Consider the following 18,217-nt stretch of genomic DNA (forward strand, 5'->3'; position numbering starts at 1 on the left):
GCACAATGTGGAGCAGGGGTACAGTGTTGGGGGTTGGCATAACAGTCAAGGTGTTTACCTCACTGAAAATAAAATGTGCAGGGTTTGATTCTCACTAAAAAAACTGGCTAGGCTTAAAACGGCCGACAAGGGCAGCTAGCCAAGTATATGCCTCTAAGCCTAGGAGATTCAGTGCTGCCTGAGAAAGAACAAGGAAAGGATAAGGGGAGGGGCCAATGCTCTGCACAAGCTGCAACACTGAGACAGACAGACAGACTGCTCTGCCTGTCTTACAAAGACATCTTCATATACTTAGAGCAGCAAAAAGTCCAAATCATATATCGCAGTGAGGGTACAGTAGCACTGAAAAAAGCCATACAGTTCACATAAAGCATACAATCGCATAAGGTATACATGCTGTTTGAATACAATGAACTACCAAATAGCAGTGCCACCAGGCACTGGGTGGCAGTGAAGAGTTACCAAATAGCTGGGTAACTACAGCAGAGCTAATAAGGGAGACGGCTAGAAAGGTGCTTGGTATGACATCTGGACAGAGGAAGGACGACAAGGAGACATGGCGGTGGAATGAGGAAGTACAGGAGAGTACACAGAGAAAGAGGTTGGCAAAGACGAAGTGGGATTGTCAGAGATGAAGAAAGTAGACAGGAGCATAAGGAGATGAGGTGCATGGCAAAGAGAGAGGTGTCGAAGGCTAAGGATAAGGCATATGAAGAGTTGTATGAAAGGCTGGACACTAAGGAGGGAGAAAAGGACCTGTACCGATTGGCTAGAGAGAGGGACCGAGCTAAGAAAGATGTGCAGCAGGTAAAGGTGATAAAGGATAATGAGGGAAACATACATACAAGCGAGGAGAGTGCGTTGAGCAGATGGAAAGAGTACTTTGAGGGGTTGATGAATTAAGAGAATGAGAGGGAGAGAAGGTTGGATGATGTGGGGATAGTGAATCATGAAGTGCAATGGATTAGCAAGGAGGAAGTAAGGATAGCTATAAAGAGGATGAAGAATGGAAAGGCTGTTGGTCCAGATGACATACCTGTGGAAGCATGGAAGTGTTTAGGTGAAATGGCAGTGGAGTTTTTAACCAGATTGTTTAATGAAATTCTGGAAAGTGAGAGGATGCCTGAGGAATGGAGAAAACGTGTTTTGGTACCGATTTTTTTAAGAATAAGGGTGATGTGCAGAGCTGTAGTAACTACAGAAGGATTAAATTGATCAGTCACATCATGAAGTTATGGGAAAGAGTAGTGGAAGCTAGGTTAAGAAGGGACGTGATGATTAGTGATTAGCAGTATGGTTTCATGCCGGGAAAGAGCATTACAGATGCAATGTTTGCTCTGAGAGTGTTGATGGAGAAGTACAAAGTACAGAGAAGGTCAGGAGGAGTTGCATTGTGTTTTTATAGACTTAGAGAAAGCATATGACAGGGTGCCTAGAGAGGAGTTGTGTTATTCTATGAGGAAGTCAGGAGTGTCAGAGAAGTATGTAAGAGTGGTACAGGATATGTACGAGGGTAGTGTGACAGCGGTGAGGTCTGCGGTGGGAGTGCCAGATGCGTTTAAGGTGGAGGTGGGATTACATCAAGGATCAGCTCTCAGCCCTTTCTTATTTGCAATGGTGATGGACAGGCTGACAGACGAGATCAGACAGGAGTCCCCGTGGACTATGACGTTTGCAGATGACATTGTGATCTGTAGTGAGAGTAGGGAACAGGTGGAGGAGACCCTGGAGAGATGGAGATATGCTCTAGACAGAAGAGGAATGAAGGACAGCAGGACTAAGACAGAATGTGTGTGTGTGTGTGTGTGTGTGTGTGTGTGTGTGTGTGTGTGTGTGTGTGTGTGTGTGTGTGTGTGTGAATGAGAGGGAGGACAGAGGAATGGTGAGGATGCAAGGAGTAGAGGTGGCGAAGGTGGATGAATTTAAATACTTGGGATCAATAGTTCAGAGTATGTATATGTAGAAGAGAGGTGAAGACAGTACAGGCAGGATGGAGTGGGTGGAGAAGAGTATCAGGAGTGATTTGTGACAGACTAGTACCAGTAAGAGTGAAAGGGAAGGTCTACAAGAGGGTAGTGAGACCAGCTATGTTATATGGGTTGCAGACAGTGGCATTGACAAAAAGGCAGGAGTCAGAGCTTGATGTGGCAGAGTTACAAGATGTTGAGATTTGCACTGGGTGTGATGAGGGTGGACAGGATTAGGAATAAGTATATTATGAGGGTCAGCCCAGGTTGGTAGGTTTGGAGACTAAGCCAGAGAGGCAAGATTACGTTGGTTTGGACATGTGCTGAGGAGGGATGCTGAGTATATTGAGGAAAAAGATGCTAAGGTTGAAGCTACCAAGTAACAGGAAAAGAGGAAGGCCTAAGATAAGGTTTATGGATGTGGTGAGAGGACATGCAGGTGGCTGGTGTGAGAGTAAGATGCAGAGGACAGGAAGAAATGGAAACAGATGACCCACTGTGGCGACCCCTAATGGGAACAGCCGAAAGATTATTATGATGATGACCAAACAGCAGTGCCACTCCTAACCTGGGCAAACTCTCACGATGTGTAATTTTTGAATTTCAATAAAGATACCGTATCACCGTCTCTTATCACTTCTTACCATGTTCCCCATCATTCTGTCCATCATGCCAAACATATCAAGGAAGCCTCCACCCTGTAAAGGAAAAAAAAAAAAAAAAAATCAGGAAAGCAATGCGAATGCACATTTTATTAACTGAACAGTCATAAGAAAAACAAGTGTTGTGTGTGTCTGAATAATGGTGGTGGAAAGTACAGGTCTAGAGCAGCCTCACCATGACAAGAGATGTTTAAATAGTACAGTGGCTGCTACAATATAATTCACTAGAATCAGAATTAGTCCTAGGAAGACTTCGAACATTTACAGCTTTACTTCAGTTTTATGTCGCTGTAGCACATATGGGCTCCGTCCCAGACGGAAAGGCATAAGTATAATGCTGGGTTCAAAAATGCAAAGCAGACCATGCTATTTCATTTCCTTTGAAGTAAGACGTGATCAGCAGTGTCGGCACAATAGGGTATATATCTAAATATATATACATATAAATACATTTATTTATTTATTTTTTCCCAAATAAATTCGTCCATATCATGAGACTAAGTCTTCCAACCACAGAAGTCAGCTGAACCATAGCCATAAACACACTTCCCAAGTTAGATCATGAACTGCCAATCATTGCCCTTTGCTCCTCACATAATACCTTGTAGGATGGTGAGGACACCAGGTCTGCTTTGGAGATGTCTAAAATTCTGGAGGTCTGCAGCTAATTAACAGACTATAACAATTACACTGCAGCAGTGATTCCTTACAATTACCACCACACATTACTGCGCAGTTCAAGATAGTTTACTGACCAAGGTCTATTCCTGCTGTGGCGGTTTCCCATTAATTCCACTTCAGTTTCCTCTACCCTACATACCACCCTTTTGTAAGGCTGCAAATGCAGAAAGTACAGTTTTGTGCCTACCATAAATGTAGATGTTCGAGTGCTAATACAGCTGCAGTAATCACAGATGGGTTTTCTGCCGTCAGGCGGGTCCTCGGTCGGCCGAATTCCAAAGTCTAGGTCCGGCGTCGGTTGTCGCATTCTTTCCTGACGTCAGTGCGACAGGGGTATATAAGACACAGCCGACGCCATATTCTTCAGTCTTTCTTGCCCCAGATGTCAGGTGCCCTCAGAAGGAAGGCAATACATAAATTATATATATATATATATATATATATATATATATATATATATATATATATATATATATAAATATATACAAGAAATGCAATGTAATCAAAAAACAGTAATTGCAAGCAAATACACCATAGGAGGATAACCCAAATTAGGTTGTAAGAGGAGGTGTTAGCCACTAGTCCTTTACCAAGAGGGGAAGGAGGGAGGGAAACCTGTACACTGTAGCTGTATTAGCACACTAACATCTACATTTATGGTAGGTACAAAACTGTACTATGTTCATCGTGCATACAGCTGCAGTAATCACAGATGGGTAGAATCCCAAAGCTACGCACAGGGTAGTAGGCACTAGGTGGAAATGGGAGCAGCCAGAATGCCCTGCAACACAGCAGTGGCAAAGCCTGCTCTAGTTTTGGAGTATAAAGGCAGGTGGTAGTGTTTTGTGAAGGTATGCACAGAACTCCAAGTGGCTGCCTCCAAAATATCTTTGGTAAGGACTCCTCTGAGGAAGGCTGTACAGGTAGCTGATGCCTGTAGGAACAGGTTTGCCATGAAAGGAGTAACAAAACCGTATGCAGTGGCCTATCCATTTTGAAATTGTCTGTTTGGAAATTGGCTTCCCTTGAGCTCCTACAGCATAGGACACAAAAAGTTGTTCTGATTTCCTGAAAGGCTTTGTTCTGTCCAAATAGTAACGTAGCTGTCTATGGATGTCTAAGGAATGTAGCAGCCTTTCCCCTTTGTTTTGAGGATTGGGGTAAAAGGTAGGTAAGTGTATGGCCTGATTTAAAGCTACCCTGGATACTACCTTAGGCATAAATGACGGGTTGGTTCGTAGGGAAACCCTGCCCTGATGGAAGATGAAAAAGGGCTGCATAGCCATGAGGGCTTGTAGTTCTGAAACCTTACGAGCTGAGGTAATGGCCAGAAGGAAAGCTGTTTTCCAGGACAAATATTGCAAATCTGTTGAGGCAGCTGCTTCAAAGGGAGGTAATGTTAATTTTTCTAGAATGTAGTTAAGATCCCAGGCTGGTATTGGCCGTTTCCTTGGAAGTCTTATATTCTTAGTTCCTCTGAGGAACTGTCTTAAAAGTGGGTGAGAGAATAAGGGTGGATCAGTGTTGTATTCTGCAGAAATGGCTGAGGCATGAATTTTGATGGAGGAAAATGAAAGTCCACTGTTCAACAGCTCAGCTAGATACTGTAATATCTGAGGTAAATTCAGTTTTCTAGGATCCTGGCCTTTTTTCTCATTCCAAGCGCAAAACCGTTTCCATTTTGCGGAGTAAGCCTTTCTAGTAGATGGCCTTCTGGCCTCCAAAATGACATCCTGCACCTCTTTGGAGAGTAGGGTCTGTTGTGGTGTTAAGGAATTTTCCATGCAGCCAGATTGAGTGTTTTCAGCTGGCTGTGAAGAGTTTTGTAGCTGTGCTGAGTCAGTAGAACAGGCATTAGAGGTAGGATCCAGGGAGGAGTATGTGTTAGGCTCCTCAGGAGTGGGTACCAGTGTTGTCTTGGCCAGTCTGGAGCAATCAGTATCATCTTCCGTCTGTCTGCTCTTGCTTTCAAGAGCACCTTGAGCAGAAGAGGCAAAGGTGGGAAAGCGTACACTGTCCATGCTGCCCAACTGAAAGAAAGGGCGTCCACTCTCCAGGCCTTTGGATGAAAGGTCCTTGAACAGAACTTTTTTAATTGATCTCATCTGTGGAAAGTCTCCTATATCATTCCCCTTCATAAGGGAGGCACCTCCTATGATCTCTCAAATTATCGACCCATTGCTATTCTGTCACCTTTATCAAAAATACTAGAAAACTGCATACACTCACAGGTTATGCACTTCCTAAACATAAACAATCTCCTCTCTCCCACACAACATGGCTTTCGACCTCACCATAGTACAACCACTGCCCTCCTCTCCTTCACAGACCTAGTTAACCAACACAGGAATAACAACAGATTCGTATCAGCCATATTCCTTGACCTTTCCAAAGCATTTGATATGGTCTCTCACTCCATACTAATAGATACCCTCACCTCCCTAGCCTTCACCCCAAACACTATTGCTTGGTTTAAAAGCTACCTATCAGAACGACAACAAGCTGTCCAGTGGCAAGGAGCTTTCATCTCTGCTCCCAACCACCATTGGTGTACCCCAAGGCTCCATACTAGGACCTCTTCTCTTCTCAATATTTACCAATAACATATACAAAAGTAGCCTGCATGCCTCACTAATCCAATATGCAGATGATTCCACCCTTATATGCTCAGCTCCATCCCTGACCTCCCTACAGGACCTCACCCAAGAGTCCTTCACCTCAGTAGAAAGATGGATAACATACAACTTATCCTAAATCCTAACAAAACCAAACTACTACTTTTTACCCCAAACAAATCAAAAACAACTCCAGTCTTCTTCTCCATCTCCTCCGCCAATGGTACTATCATCTCTCCCTCTCCTCACACCAAGCTCCTTGGCATCGAAATAGACAACAACCTCCACTTCAACATCCACATCTCTCAAACTATAAAAAAGGTGCACAAAAAGATGGGTTCCTTATACAGGCAAAAGAACTTTCTAACTAATCAAGCTAAAGTCACCCTAGCTCAAACCCATCTCCTATCTACACTACTATATGCAGCCCCAATTCTCACTCATCAGGAAATCTGACCTAGACAAACTTGAGTCCTGTTATAACAGAATTGCCAAGTTTGCCAAAAACACCCCATTTAGAACCCATCACTACATACCTCTCAGACAACTTCAATGGCTCGAACTGCCACAGCTGCTACTATATCACCAACTTGTTCTATCATATAACATCCTAAAACAACCTGATAAAATTCCTGCATTAAGGCATCTACTGACCCGCCACACTCCAAATCGTCCACTCCGCTCAGCCAACAAGTCACTCCTCACTACTACCTCAGCAAATACAGCAGGAAAATCTCTCTTTTCACACACTATTGCCAAAACTTGGAATAATCTCCCCCCATCTGTGACTTCTGCAGCTAGCACCACTCTATTCAAAAACTCACTTAAGGCCCATCTCAAGTTCTTGGCTCTGTCCATGTATCACATAGACCACAATCTGTTACCTTTACAACCAACTTCTATCTGTCTTTTCATGCCCCAATAAATATACTTCCTCAAAATATTTTACATGGAAACATGTACCTAATAAAATCTGACTATGCTCTTTGCTAACTAAATGTATATATGTAAATTGCTTTTTTTTACTGCAAATGTCTACTCTTTTGACTTCCGTCTAGAAATTTCTTGTTCAGTAGATACTATTGCCTACATATGGTATTATATGTTTATTTACTGTAATATGTTATCCTAATTAAACTGGAGCTTTTCTCCCCGGGCCTCCGCTGTAAACGGACCTTGTCCAGTCGGACCATCCCGGTAAACAAAATTAAAATAAAAATAAATAAATAAATAAATAAATGATTCCTGTGGGAGGCGAAGAGATCTATGTCTGGCCTTCCCCACGCTTGGATTATCTTTGTAAACACTTGAGGATGCAACTTCCATTCGTGTGGGTCTGTCATATTTCTGCTTAGATTGTCTGCCAGCGTGTTTTCCAATCCTGGCAAGTACTGTGCTTGAAGTTCGATTTGCCATTCCAGAGCCAAGTTCCAAAGTGACATGGCTAGCCCGCACAGGGGGTATGAATGTGTTCCACCTTGTTTGTTTATGTACCACATTACTGTGGTGTTGTCTGTTCTTATCAATAATTGCCCTGGATGCAGGAGGTCCTTGAAAGCTGTAATTGCATTTATCACTGCTAGCATTTCTTTTTGATTGATGTGAAGGTGCTTTTCCTTTTGGGACCATTTGCCCTGAATGCACCTGTCTGTCATGTGCGCCCCCAGGCGTAGTCTGAGGCGTCTGTTGTGATGACTTGATTTGCTTGAGGCTTGCAGAATGGAAGACCTGTGTTTGTTTGGCATGCTTGGGCCCACCATAGAAATTCCTTTTACAAACATGGGATTATTGGTATTATTGTTTCCAAACTGTGGCTGTGTTGAGACCATAGTTTTTTTAGGTACCATTGAAGTTTCCTCATATGCAACTTTGCACATGGGATTAAAAGAATGCAAGATGCCATGAAGCCCAGAGCCTGCAGGATTTTCCTTGCAGTGAGCCTGGTACAATTTGCTAGTATTTTGAAGTACTGAGTTAGTTGCCCCTGTTTTTCTGGCATAAGATAGGCCATCTGGGTGTTTGTGTCCAAGTTGGCACCCAAACTCCACTCTACTACCCAAGTAGTCTTCACTGCAGCAGAAAAATGGTTTCAACATATCTGTCTCCTCCTAAATCCCAAAAAAACCAAACTACTACTCTTTACCCCTACCTCTAAATCCACCCCAATCTCTTTTTCTATAACATCCTGTAATGGCACTGTCATCAAACCTGACAACTGCACTAAACTCCTAGGCGTCACCATAGATAACCAGCTAAATTTTGACTATCACATCGATTTAACTATCAAAACTGTCAATAAAAAGATTGGTGCCCTATACAGGCTAAAGCCCTATCTCACTACAACTTCCCGAGTAGCCCTTGCCCAAACTCACCTTATCTCTACATTAACTTACGCCTCCCCCTCCTTTGTCAATTTATCTAAAGCTAATCTTCAGAAACTGAATACTGCCTACCACAGTATAGCCAGATTTGCCACTGGCTCACCTTTCCAAACTCACCACTGTCTTAACTTAAAGAAACTCAACTGGCTTGAATTCCCGAACCTTATACTCCTACAACAACTAATCATCACTTTCAAAATTCTTCATCACCCCTCCAATACACCCATACTAAATAAACTTATCACACCTTATAAAAATCTCACAACACTCAGATCAGCCAACAAGCTACTAGTTACTACTGTGAAATCTCATAACAAATCAGGTGATTCCCTATTTGCAAACACTATCGGTTCTTACTGGAATAAACTTCCCACTGAACTGACCTCCCTAACCTCATGTCACCTTTTCAAAAAACAGATGAAAACCTACCTACTAATTCACTGGCTATGTCCCTGCTCCAATCCTGACTGAGCTCAGCACTCTTCATTACTCTCTCCAGTCTGCTACTTGTGTAATTCTTTCCACTCCCATTCTTACTTAGACTAACATCGTCAGCCCCCTTTACTGGACCTTCACTCCTTTTTCTCCATTCCTTCTGCTTACTTCCCTTTCTACCCATCTTCTCTCTACTCTCTTTCTACCCATAGCTGACCATCTTCATCCTACTACCTTGGCATTGCATCTCTATCCTGTTTCCTCACTCTCCTTTCCAATTTGACATCCCCAACCTGTAACTTTGTCATAATACTAATACCCAACTAACTATATTTTATTCCCCACTTTCTATCTTTTCCCTTTCTCCTTCATCTTTAACTACCATTCTACCTGTTATATCTTCTAACATGCTCTTTTAACATTTGATACCAACAGTTTCTTTCCTTATGTAAATTACCTATTCTGTCATTATGACTACTGACCGACGACTAAATTGTTTTAGCTTGACTAGTGATGTCCTTTAACTCAACTTTGTATTTTTATGCCTGAGCTTAACTCCTTAGCCACTTAATCTGAACTCTGTTTGTTACCTACTTAAATTAGTCCAGGCAAACTGCATTTTGTCTCTGTACACTTTTTGTAAAAAATTGATTTTAGAAATGTCTTTTGAAATGTATTGTCTTATTCTGATAGTGGAGCTTTTCTCCTCGGGCCTCTGCTGAAAATGGACATGTATCCAGCCAGACTAGCCCGGTTAACAAATGTAAAATAAATAAATTTTCTGAGATGGTGTTAGCCTGGATTTCTCTTTGTTGACTGTGTATCCCAGAAAATTCAATAACAGTGTTACATAAGCCAGATGTTCCAGAAGTATGTGCTTGCTGTCCGCTTGGATCAGGCAGTCGTCCAAATAAGGGTACATTTGTATCCCTTGAAGTCTGCAGTAGGCAATTACTGATGCCAGACATTTCGTGAATACTCTGGGCGCAGTAGATGAGCCAAAGGGCAATGCAGAGAATTGATAGTGGATTGAACCTGCAAGAAATATGAGGTATCTTCTGCAGCTTTGTCTGATTGGAACATGCAGGTATGCCTCCTTGAGGTCCAATGTTACCAGCCAAAACTCCTTGCCCAGCATGGGAAGAAGCTGCTGTAATGTGAGCATCTTGAATTTTGGTATGAGTAGAAATGTGTTTAGGATGGATAAGTCCAAAATGGGTCTCCAGTCGGTTCCTTTCCTTGGTACCAGAAAAAGTCTGGAATAAAAACCTTGACCTTGTTCGTGAGTAGGCACCTCTTGAATAGCTTTCATGTCCATGAGCTTTGAAATTTGTATTTGAGCCTCTGCCCTTTGATTGTGTGGCAGGTTCGGCATGCCTCTCATTTTTGGAAGTGTGTGAAAATGAAATCTGTAGCCTCTGTTTATAATGTCCAGGATCCATTTGTCTGTTGTGATAACATGCCAATTTCTTGTAAATAATGCCAGCTTTCCTCCCAAGGGTGCTGTCAGCTGAGACTTGCTTGGCATGAACAGGGGGAAGTCATTGGGTTTGTTTCCTGTATTGTTGTGCACTGTCTTCGCCACCTCTTGGTGCTGGAGTTTGCCATTGTCTGCCTCTATATGATCCTTGAGGTTGTCCTCTGCCCCTTGTGCGCCTGTATCTACCTCTTTGTGGCTTGTCCGTGGCTGGAAAGGACCAGTTTTTTGAAGGCCAATTTCTGCTAAAACGTGGTGGTTGAACCTGTAGAAAAGCTTTGACAGTTTGCATAGATTTAGCTTTTTCTTCCATTTTCCGTAGTATCTCCTCAGCATTAGTACCAAATAGTATATCCTTTTGTAAAGTAGCATCTAGTAGTTTAGCTTTAACATGGTCAGGCAAGGTTTGTTCCCTAAGCCAGGCATGTCTACGAATGACTGATCCTGTCACAGCAGCTCTACTTGAGGCCTCTAGGGCATCATAGCCACATTGTAAAGTGTGTTTACCCACTTGTTCTGCACCTCCTTTAAATCTGGTTGTTCAGGTTGAGACATTTTATTTCTTAATTGTGATAACACAAACTGCTGATATTTAAGCATATGGAACTGACAATTTAAGGCCCTCATGGCTAGGGTGGCCGAGGTATATACCTTTTTTCCCCACCTTTCTAAGGATCTAGACTCTTTCGGTAGGTAGTGGATTCTTAGCAGTAGAGGCTTTCATTCCCTTGGGGCCTTGAGAAATGGTTTCAGGGTCAGCATTATGGCTTTTGTAAAGAAATTGGTGAGAGTTGGGAACTCTGTAGTACCTATCAGGCTTGACTGGGGCAGGAGGAAGGGAATCCAGATTTAGGCAAGCCTCCGAGTAAACATCATCAAGTATGTCCAAGACAGGAGGTATCGCCAGAGGTCTGTGTTGAGGTAACAAAAGAAATTCCCCAAGTCTTTTCTTGGAATCAGAAAAGTCTTGGCCTTCCCAATGGAAGTGTTCCCTCAAGGTGTGCAAGGTCCCTCAAGGTGTGCAAGGTTTCCCCAAAGGAAAAATCCTCTGGGGGAGATACAGAAGGAATAGACTGCTCAGCATCCGAATCTTCAAAAGGGGAATACGAGTGTTCCTGTTCATCAGAATGTTCTGAAAAAATGGAGTCCTGGTCAGAAGAGGGAGAAGCTTCCTCCACTCTGGGTCTCTTGTCTGGAGGGGGTTGGGAACCCCTGATAAAAGAGTAATTAAATCCTCAGCCATTTTTAGCATCTGCTTTTTAGGCATGGGGCCTGGAGATGGGCCCTGTGCAACAGGCCTCTTGGGATGCATGGCTGATTTGGACTTAGTAAAGGCCTTTATAGAAAAGGAAGATGAGTGTCTAAAGACACCATGGGTGGAAGTGGACCTGTCCACATTAGGAGGCTCAACACTCACAGTGGCTTTGGTGGTTGTATTCTGGGTATGGGCCGAGGTACCTGCGGTCTCGGTTACAGAGGACACCGCCAAAGAAGTGTCGTAGGTAGTCAGGGGCTGCGTAAGAGTCTCGCTGAGAATCGGACCACGTGTAGCCGGTTTTGGTGTGGTGTCTGTGGAGACCGCGGGCCTTGTGCGTCGGTCTTTGTCCTTGCGTTTTTTGGACAAAACGGTAGCCGGGGTATCCGACGACATTTTATAATCAAAGGCTTTACCGAAAAAGTGCTGGGCGAACTCCGCCCGACGCTTAATAGTGTGTTTATTGAAAGTAGCGCGAGAGCGACAGGCCAAGACGTTGTGGTCTGGGCCTAAACAAGGTATGCAGAGGGAATGGAAATCCTTATGCGGTATTTGCTTCCCACAAGAAATACAATTGTTAACTGTCTGACATCGGTCTGAGACCAGAAAAGTTTCCCCAACGGGGTACTTAGCTTTAAAGAAGACTTCGGTTTCCAATTTTTCGTAATTTCAGGAGCTGGCCGACCGGCACTTGCGAACTGCTTCTGCTTCGGGCACCGCACAGCAAAAAAGACTGAAGAAAATGGTGTCGGCTGTGTCTTGTATACCCCTGTCGCACTGACGTCAGGAAAGAATGAGACAACAACAGACGCCGGACCTAGACTTTGGATTTCGGCTGACCGAGGACCCGCCTGACGGCAGAAAACCCATCTGTGATTACTGCAGCTGTATGCACGATGAACATCAGGTACTAGTCAATGCCAGTAGCAAGCAATGTTTGGGATGGGACAGGACCATGTCATCAAAGACCTAACCAGATCAAAATGACTAAAGTTCAGGTTCTAGGAATATATGTGGACTGTGAATCTGCAGGGAAAGCTGCAAGTGGCTACAATCTATATAGCTTGCCTTAGACTGATAAAGATGAAGCTTGTTAACGATTCATAACCGTAAGTCTTTGGTAGGATTCCCTCAATTTCCACTTACAGATTTGTGTAACTGTCAAGTACAGCTGTACAAGAACTTACTACAACAGTAGATGTCGTAATGACCACCGTTTCCATGCTCATTACAGATAGGTTTTCACCACTGACATGCGTTTGGGGTACCAAAGGCCTAAACCGTGCCAGTAGCATATGTTTGACATACGACAGCTCGCACATTTTGGGGTAAATAAGCAGACATCTAAGGCTTTATGCTCATGCAATCTCCAAGCCAGCACCCTGAAGACCTCGGACAGACAGTAGTCAGCTAGGGAGGGCATAGGAGACTCCCTTAGAAACAGAGAACGAGAGGCAGGGCAGCAGAGAGAAGGATGAAAATTTGGTAAGAAAAGGGAGAAGAGTGGGAAGAAAGTACAGTTGTGTACACTTACCATAAATGTAAATGTTAGTGTATTCACTGTTGCAGTCATTACATTGGGGTTATCTGCTTGCAGTAGCCCTCAGTCAGCCTGATTAAAGTCTTGGGTCCTGCGTCGGATGCTGTCCCTTCTTCCATGACGTCAGGGATATAAAACATACAGCAGATGCCATTACATCAGTTTTTCTGGCCCCAGATGTCAGCTGCCCCCCCTAATGGGAAGCAATTAAATCTATAATTACAAGGATATACCTCCAACAAAAAGGCAAATACACCAAAAAGCTTTTTGAGCATAGTAAGGGAGAGTAGATGTATAGCCAAAAGAAAGGGGCTGGAGGGAGGTTAACCAGGACTGCAACAGTGAATACACTCGAACATCTACATTTATGGTAAGTGTACACAACTGTACTATGTTCTTCGTGTTTCACTGTTACAATCATTACATTTGGGTAGATTCCTAAAACTAAGGTTGGGAGGAGGAATGTAAATAGAACTAGGACCAGCTATAAGACCCTGCAAGACTGCAGTGGCAAAGCCAGCTCTGGATTTAGAGAAAATTGGCAAATGATAATGCTTGGTGAAAAGTATGTAAAGAACTCCAGGTAGCAGCTTCTAGGATGTCCCTGGTAGGAACACCCCCGAGAAAAGCTGTGTAGGTAGATGCAGCCCTGGTTGAATGGGGTCTGATGCCCTGTGGGACAGGTTTTCCATGGTGCTTACAGCAGAAATGAATGCAGTGGCCCTATCCATTTTGAAATGGTTTGGTTTGCTTTGAAATAGCTTTTCCCCTCTGTCCCTGCAGCAAATGCAGTTCAGTTTTTCTTTGAGGTTTAGTCCTGTCCAAGTAAAATCCAAGTTATCTGTGCATATCTAAGGAGTGCAATATCCATTCCCCTTTGTTCTGTGGGTTAGGAAAGAAGGTAGGCAAATGAATGGACTGATTAAGAGCCACACTGGATACCACCTTGGGCATGAAGGAAGGACTGGTTCTGAGGGACAACCTGTCCGCAAAAAGATGATGAAAGGCTCCACTGCCATAAGGGCCTGTAATTCAGATACTCTTCTTGCAGAAGTGATTACTAAAAGGAAAGCGGTTTTCCAGGAAAGGAATTTTAAATCTGCAGTAGCAGCTGGCTCGAAAGGAGGAAGAATGAGTTTCTCAAAGACAAAGTTAAGGTCCTAGGCTGGTGTGGGAGCTCTAGTGGGTGGCATTACATTTTTGACCCCTCTGGGGGTCAGTGGGTGAGAGAAGAGGGGAGGCTCTGTGCTGTAATGAGCTGAAATGGCTGAGGCAAGAAATTTGGAGGAAAAGGACAAGCCCTTATGAAGCATCTCAGTCAAGTATTGTAGAATCTGAGGTAAATTGGGCACTGCTGCGATCATCCCTTGAGATTGATTCCAGGCAGAAAATCTTTTCCATTTTGCAGCATAAGATTTTCTAGTACTAGGCCTTCTTGCCTCTAAAATGATATCCATCACTGATTTACTGAGGGATGGTAAAGGAGAGATTAGGTAATTAGCCAGGCTGCTAGGTTCAGGGTTTGCAGCTGAGGGTGCAGAAATCTGGTTCTCTTGCTGAGACAACAGGGAAGGAAGTCTGAGGCAGGTGCCATGGGGCCAAGCGTGACACACTGCGCAACAGGAGGGGGTACCAGTGTTGGCGTGGCCAGTCTGGTGCAATTAAAATCATCCTTGGCTTGTCCTGTTTGATCTTTAGTAGTACCTTGGAGAGCAGAGGCAGAGGAGGAAAGGTAAAAACTGATAGTTTTTTCCAGCTGAAGGACAGAGCATCCACTTTCCAAGCTAGCTTGTGGGGAATCCTTGTGCAAAAATGTGTCCAATTGATGGTTCGGGGGGAGGCAAACGGGTCTATATCTGGGCTCCCCCACTTGCTTGTCAACATGTTGAAAATCCTTGGTTCCAGTTTCCACTCGTGTGGGTCCATGGAGGTTTCTGCTTAGTCCATCTGCCAGTGTATTTAGTTTTCCTGGCAGGAACTGAGCTTGTAGATTCACTTGGTAGCTCAAGGCTGTGTTCCACAATGCCATGGCTAGTCTGCAGAGGGGGTAAAAATGTGTACCCCCTGCTTGTTTATGTACCACATGATAGTGGTGTTGTCAGACTTTACCATTAGTTGTCCTGGAAGAATGTGGTCCTTGAAGGCTGTCAGAGCATTCTGTACAGCTAACATTTCCTTTTGATTTATGTGCAGGTGCATTTGACTTGGGTTCCATTTGCCCTGAATGCACTTCGCTGCCAGGTAAGCTCCCCATGCATAGTCTGATGTGTCTGGTGTTAAGGGGTGGGGAGGGGGTAGTGTGAATGGTAGTCCCCTGTTTTGGTGGCAGGCCTCTGCCCACCAAAGGAACTCTAGGCATAGGCAAGGTATGATAGGAATCATTGCTTCTAGATCCTGTGAATTTTTTACACTATACGTTTTTTGAGATACCACTGTAGTTTCCGCATATGCAGCCTTGCATATGAAATTAGAAGAATGCAGGAGGCCATGAACCCAAAGGCTTCCAGTATTTGCCTTGCAGATAGCTGGGTTTTTGTGGCCACTTGTTTGAAGTAGGTTGTCAAATGAATCTGTTTCTCTGGGGTGAGAAAAGCCATTTGGGAAGTTGTATTCAAGCTTGCTCCCAGGAATATAATTTGTTGATAGGGTACCAGGTGTGATTTCTTTTCGTTTATGGTGTACCCCAGACAAGTCAGTACCCTTTGAACAAAGGCCTGATGATTCAAAAGTATGTCCTGGCTTTCTGCCTGAATTAGACAATCATCCAGGTATGGGTATATTTGAATATTTCTTTGCCTGCAAAATGCAATGACTGGAGCTAGGCACTTTGTGAATACCCTGGGTGCAGTAGACAAGCTAAAGAGCAGTGCAGAGAAAGTACAGTTTTGTACCTACCATAAATGTAGATGTCCGATAGGCATGCATCTGCAGTCCTTACAAATGGGTTGTCCTGTCGTCAGGCAGCCCTTCGGTCGGCCGGATTCCAAAGTTTGGGTCTGGCCTCGGCTGGTGTCGCACTTCACCCGACGTCATAGCTGCAGTTCTTCGGGTATAAAGGCATCAGCTGACGCCATTTTCCTCAGTGTTTCTTGCCCCAGATGCCAGGTGCCCCCTAGGAAGGCTAAATTTGGATAAATGCAAATGGTTCCAAATAGTACAGAGCAAACAAAAAATAAGCATGTATGTACATATATACAAATACACCATAATAGATTCCCCCAGCCAGCTACAAGATGGGCAAATACCCTAGGAGTACAACAGAGGGGAAAGGAGGGTGGGTAATCCTGACTGCAGATGCATGCCTATCGGACATCTACATTTATGGTAGGTACAAAACTGTACTACGTCCTTCAAGGATGCATCTGCAGTCCTTACAAATGGGTAGAATACCATAGCCTAACTGGGGGAGGAGGAGAAATAAGATTATGGTGTAGTTAAGATCCCTTGCAAAACAGCAGTGGCAAAACCTGCTCGGGATCTGGAGTATAAAGGTAAATTATAATGCTTGGCAAATGTATGCACGGAGCTCCAAGTAGCAGCCTCTAAAATGTCTTTGGTAGCCACTCCTCGTAGAAAAGCTGTGGTAGTGGCTGTAGCCCTTGTAGAGTGAGGCCTGATGTTTTCTGGTGTTTTCTTCCCATGGTAGGAGTAACAAAATCTAATGCAATTTCCTATCCACTTAGAGATTGTCTGTTTTGAAATTGCTTTTCCTTCCATTCCTGTTGCATATGCTACCAGTAGCTGATCAGTTTTTCTACTGCTCTTGGTCCTGTCCAGGTAGTAGCGTAATTGTCTATGTACATCCAAGGTATGCAAAAGTCTTTCTCCCCTGTTCTGTGGGTTGGGGAAGAATGTAGGTAGGTGGATAGCTTGATTTAAAGATACCCTGAAGACCACCTTTGGCATAAAAGTAGGATTTGTTCTCATGGACACTATCTTGATGGAAGATCAGGAAGGGCTGTACTGCCATTAATGCCTGTAGCTCAGATACCCTTCTTGCTGAAGTGATTGCAAGCAGGAAAGCAGTTTTCCATGATAAGTATTATAATTCTGCTGTTGCTGCTGGTTCGAAAGGAGGGAGTGTTACTTTTCTAGCACAAAGTTCAAGTCCCATACTGGCAATGGTGGCTTCCTAGGTGGTTTTACATTTTTAATTCCTCTCAGAAACTGCCTGAGCAGAGGATGTGAGAAGACTGGAGGATCCAAGTTGTATTCTGCTGAAATAGCTGATGCATGAATCTTAATGGAAGAATAGGACAGGCCGTTGTGGAAGAGCTCTGCCAAGTATTCCAGGATGTTGGCTATGTTTACCAGTGACACATTTTCACCTTTTGCAGTACTCCAAATGTGATATCTTTTCCATTTTGCTGAATAATTTTTTCTTGTTGAGGGTCTGCGAGCCTCCAAGATAATGTCTTTAACCCTTTGGGATAAGTTTGGGTTATTTGGTGTTATGCAATGTTCCAGGCAGTCAGCTGCAGTGTTTTCAGGTTTGGATGCAGGGTGTTGTAGTTGTTCTGTGTTAACAGTAAGGGAACTAGGGTAGAGGCCATATTTGTTCCCGAGACATGCTCCTCAGTAATGGGTACCAGTGTTGCCTTGGCCAGTCTGGAGCTATCAGGATGATCCTTGGACGGTCCTCTTTGATCTTCAATAGCACCTTGTGCATCAAAGGAAGTGGTGGGAATGCATATGCTGTCAGGTTTTTCCAACTGAAAGATAGGGAGTCCACTTTCCAAGCAAGTGGGTGGTACGTCCTTGTGCAGAATTTCTTCAGTTGGTGATTGCGTGGGGATGCAAATAAGTCTATTTCTGGTAGCCCCCATTCTCTTGTAATTGTTTTGAAGATGTCCGGATGCAGCATCCATTCGTGGGCATCCATGGTAGTTCTGCTTAGTTTGTCTGCCAGAATGTTTTCTTTTCCTGGCACAAAAATTGCTTGTAACTGAATGTTGAAGCTCAGGGCCACATTAAAGAGGTCCATTGCCATCCGGCATAGAGGGTACGAGTGTGTGCCTCCCTGTTTGTTGATGTACCACATAACTGTGGTGTTGTCTGTCCTTATCAACAGTTGACCCTGTCGAAGAAATGGTCTGAATGTCTGAATTGCCAGTTTTACTGCCAGCATTTCCTTTTGATTTATGTGCAGGTGCAGCTGGTCTTGAGTCCATAAGCCTTGTATGCACTTGTCCAGCATGTGTGCC

At 43.8% G+C, this 18,217-nt stretch overlaps 1 protein-coding gene across 1 annotated transcript in view; it reads right to left on the reverse strand.

Annotated features, from left to right (window-relative positions):
- MLF2 (myeloid leukemia factor 2) overlaps window positions 1-18,217 on the reverse strand; it is a gene marked incomplete in the record, with an annotated part of 514,405 nt that overhangs the window by 331,775 nt on the left and 164,413 nt on the right. The window contains 1 exon segment of the mRNA XM_044079594.1: window positions 2,612-2,665. Coding sequence (XP_043935529.1) covers window positions 2,612-2,665 — 54 coding nt within the window.

This window comes from Protopterus annectens, chromosome 8.part0, assembly GCF_019279795.1.
Source record: "Protopterus annectens isolate FY-2018-M chromosome 8.part0, PAN1.0, whole genome shotgun sequence".
Classification (NCBI taxonomy): Eukaryota; Metazoa; Chordata; order Ceratodontiformes; family Protopteridae; genus Protopterus; species Protopterus annectens.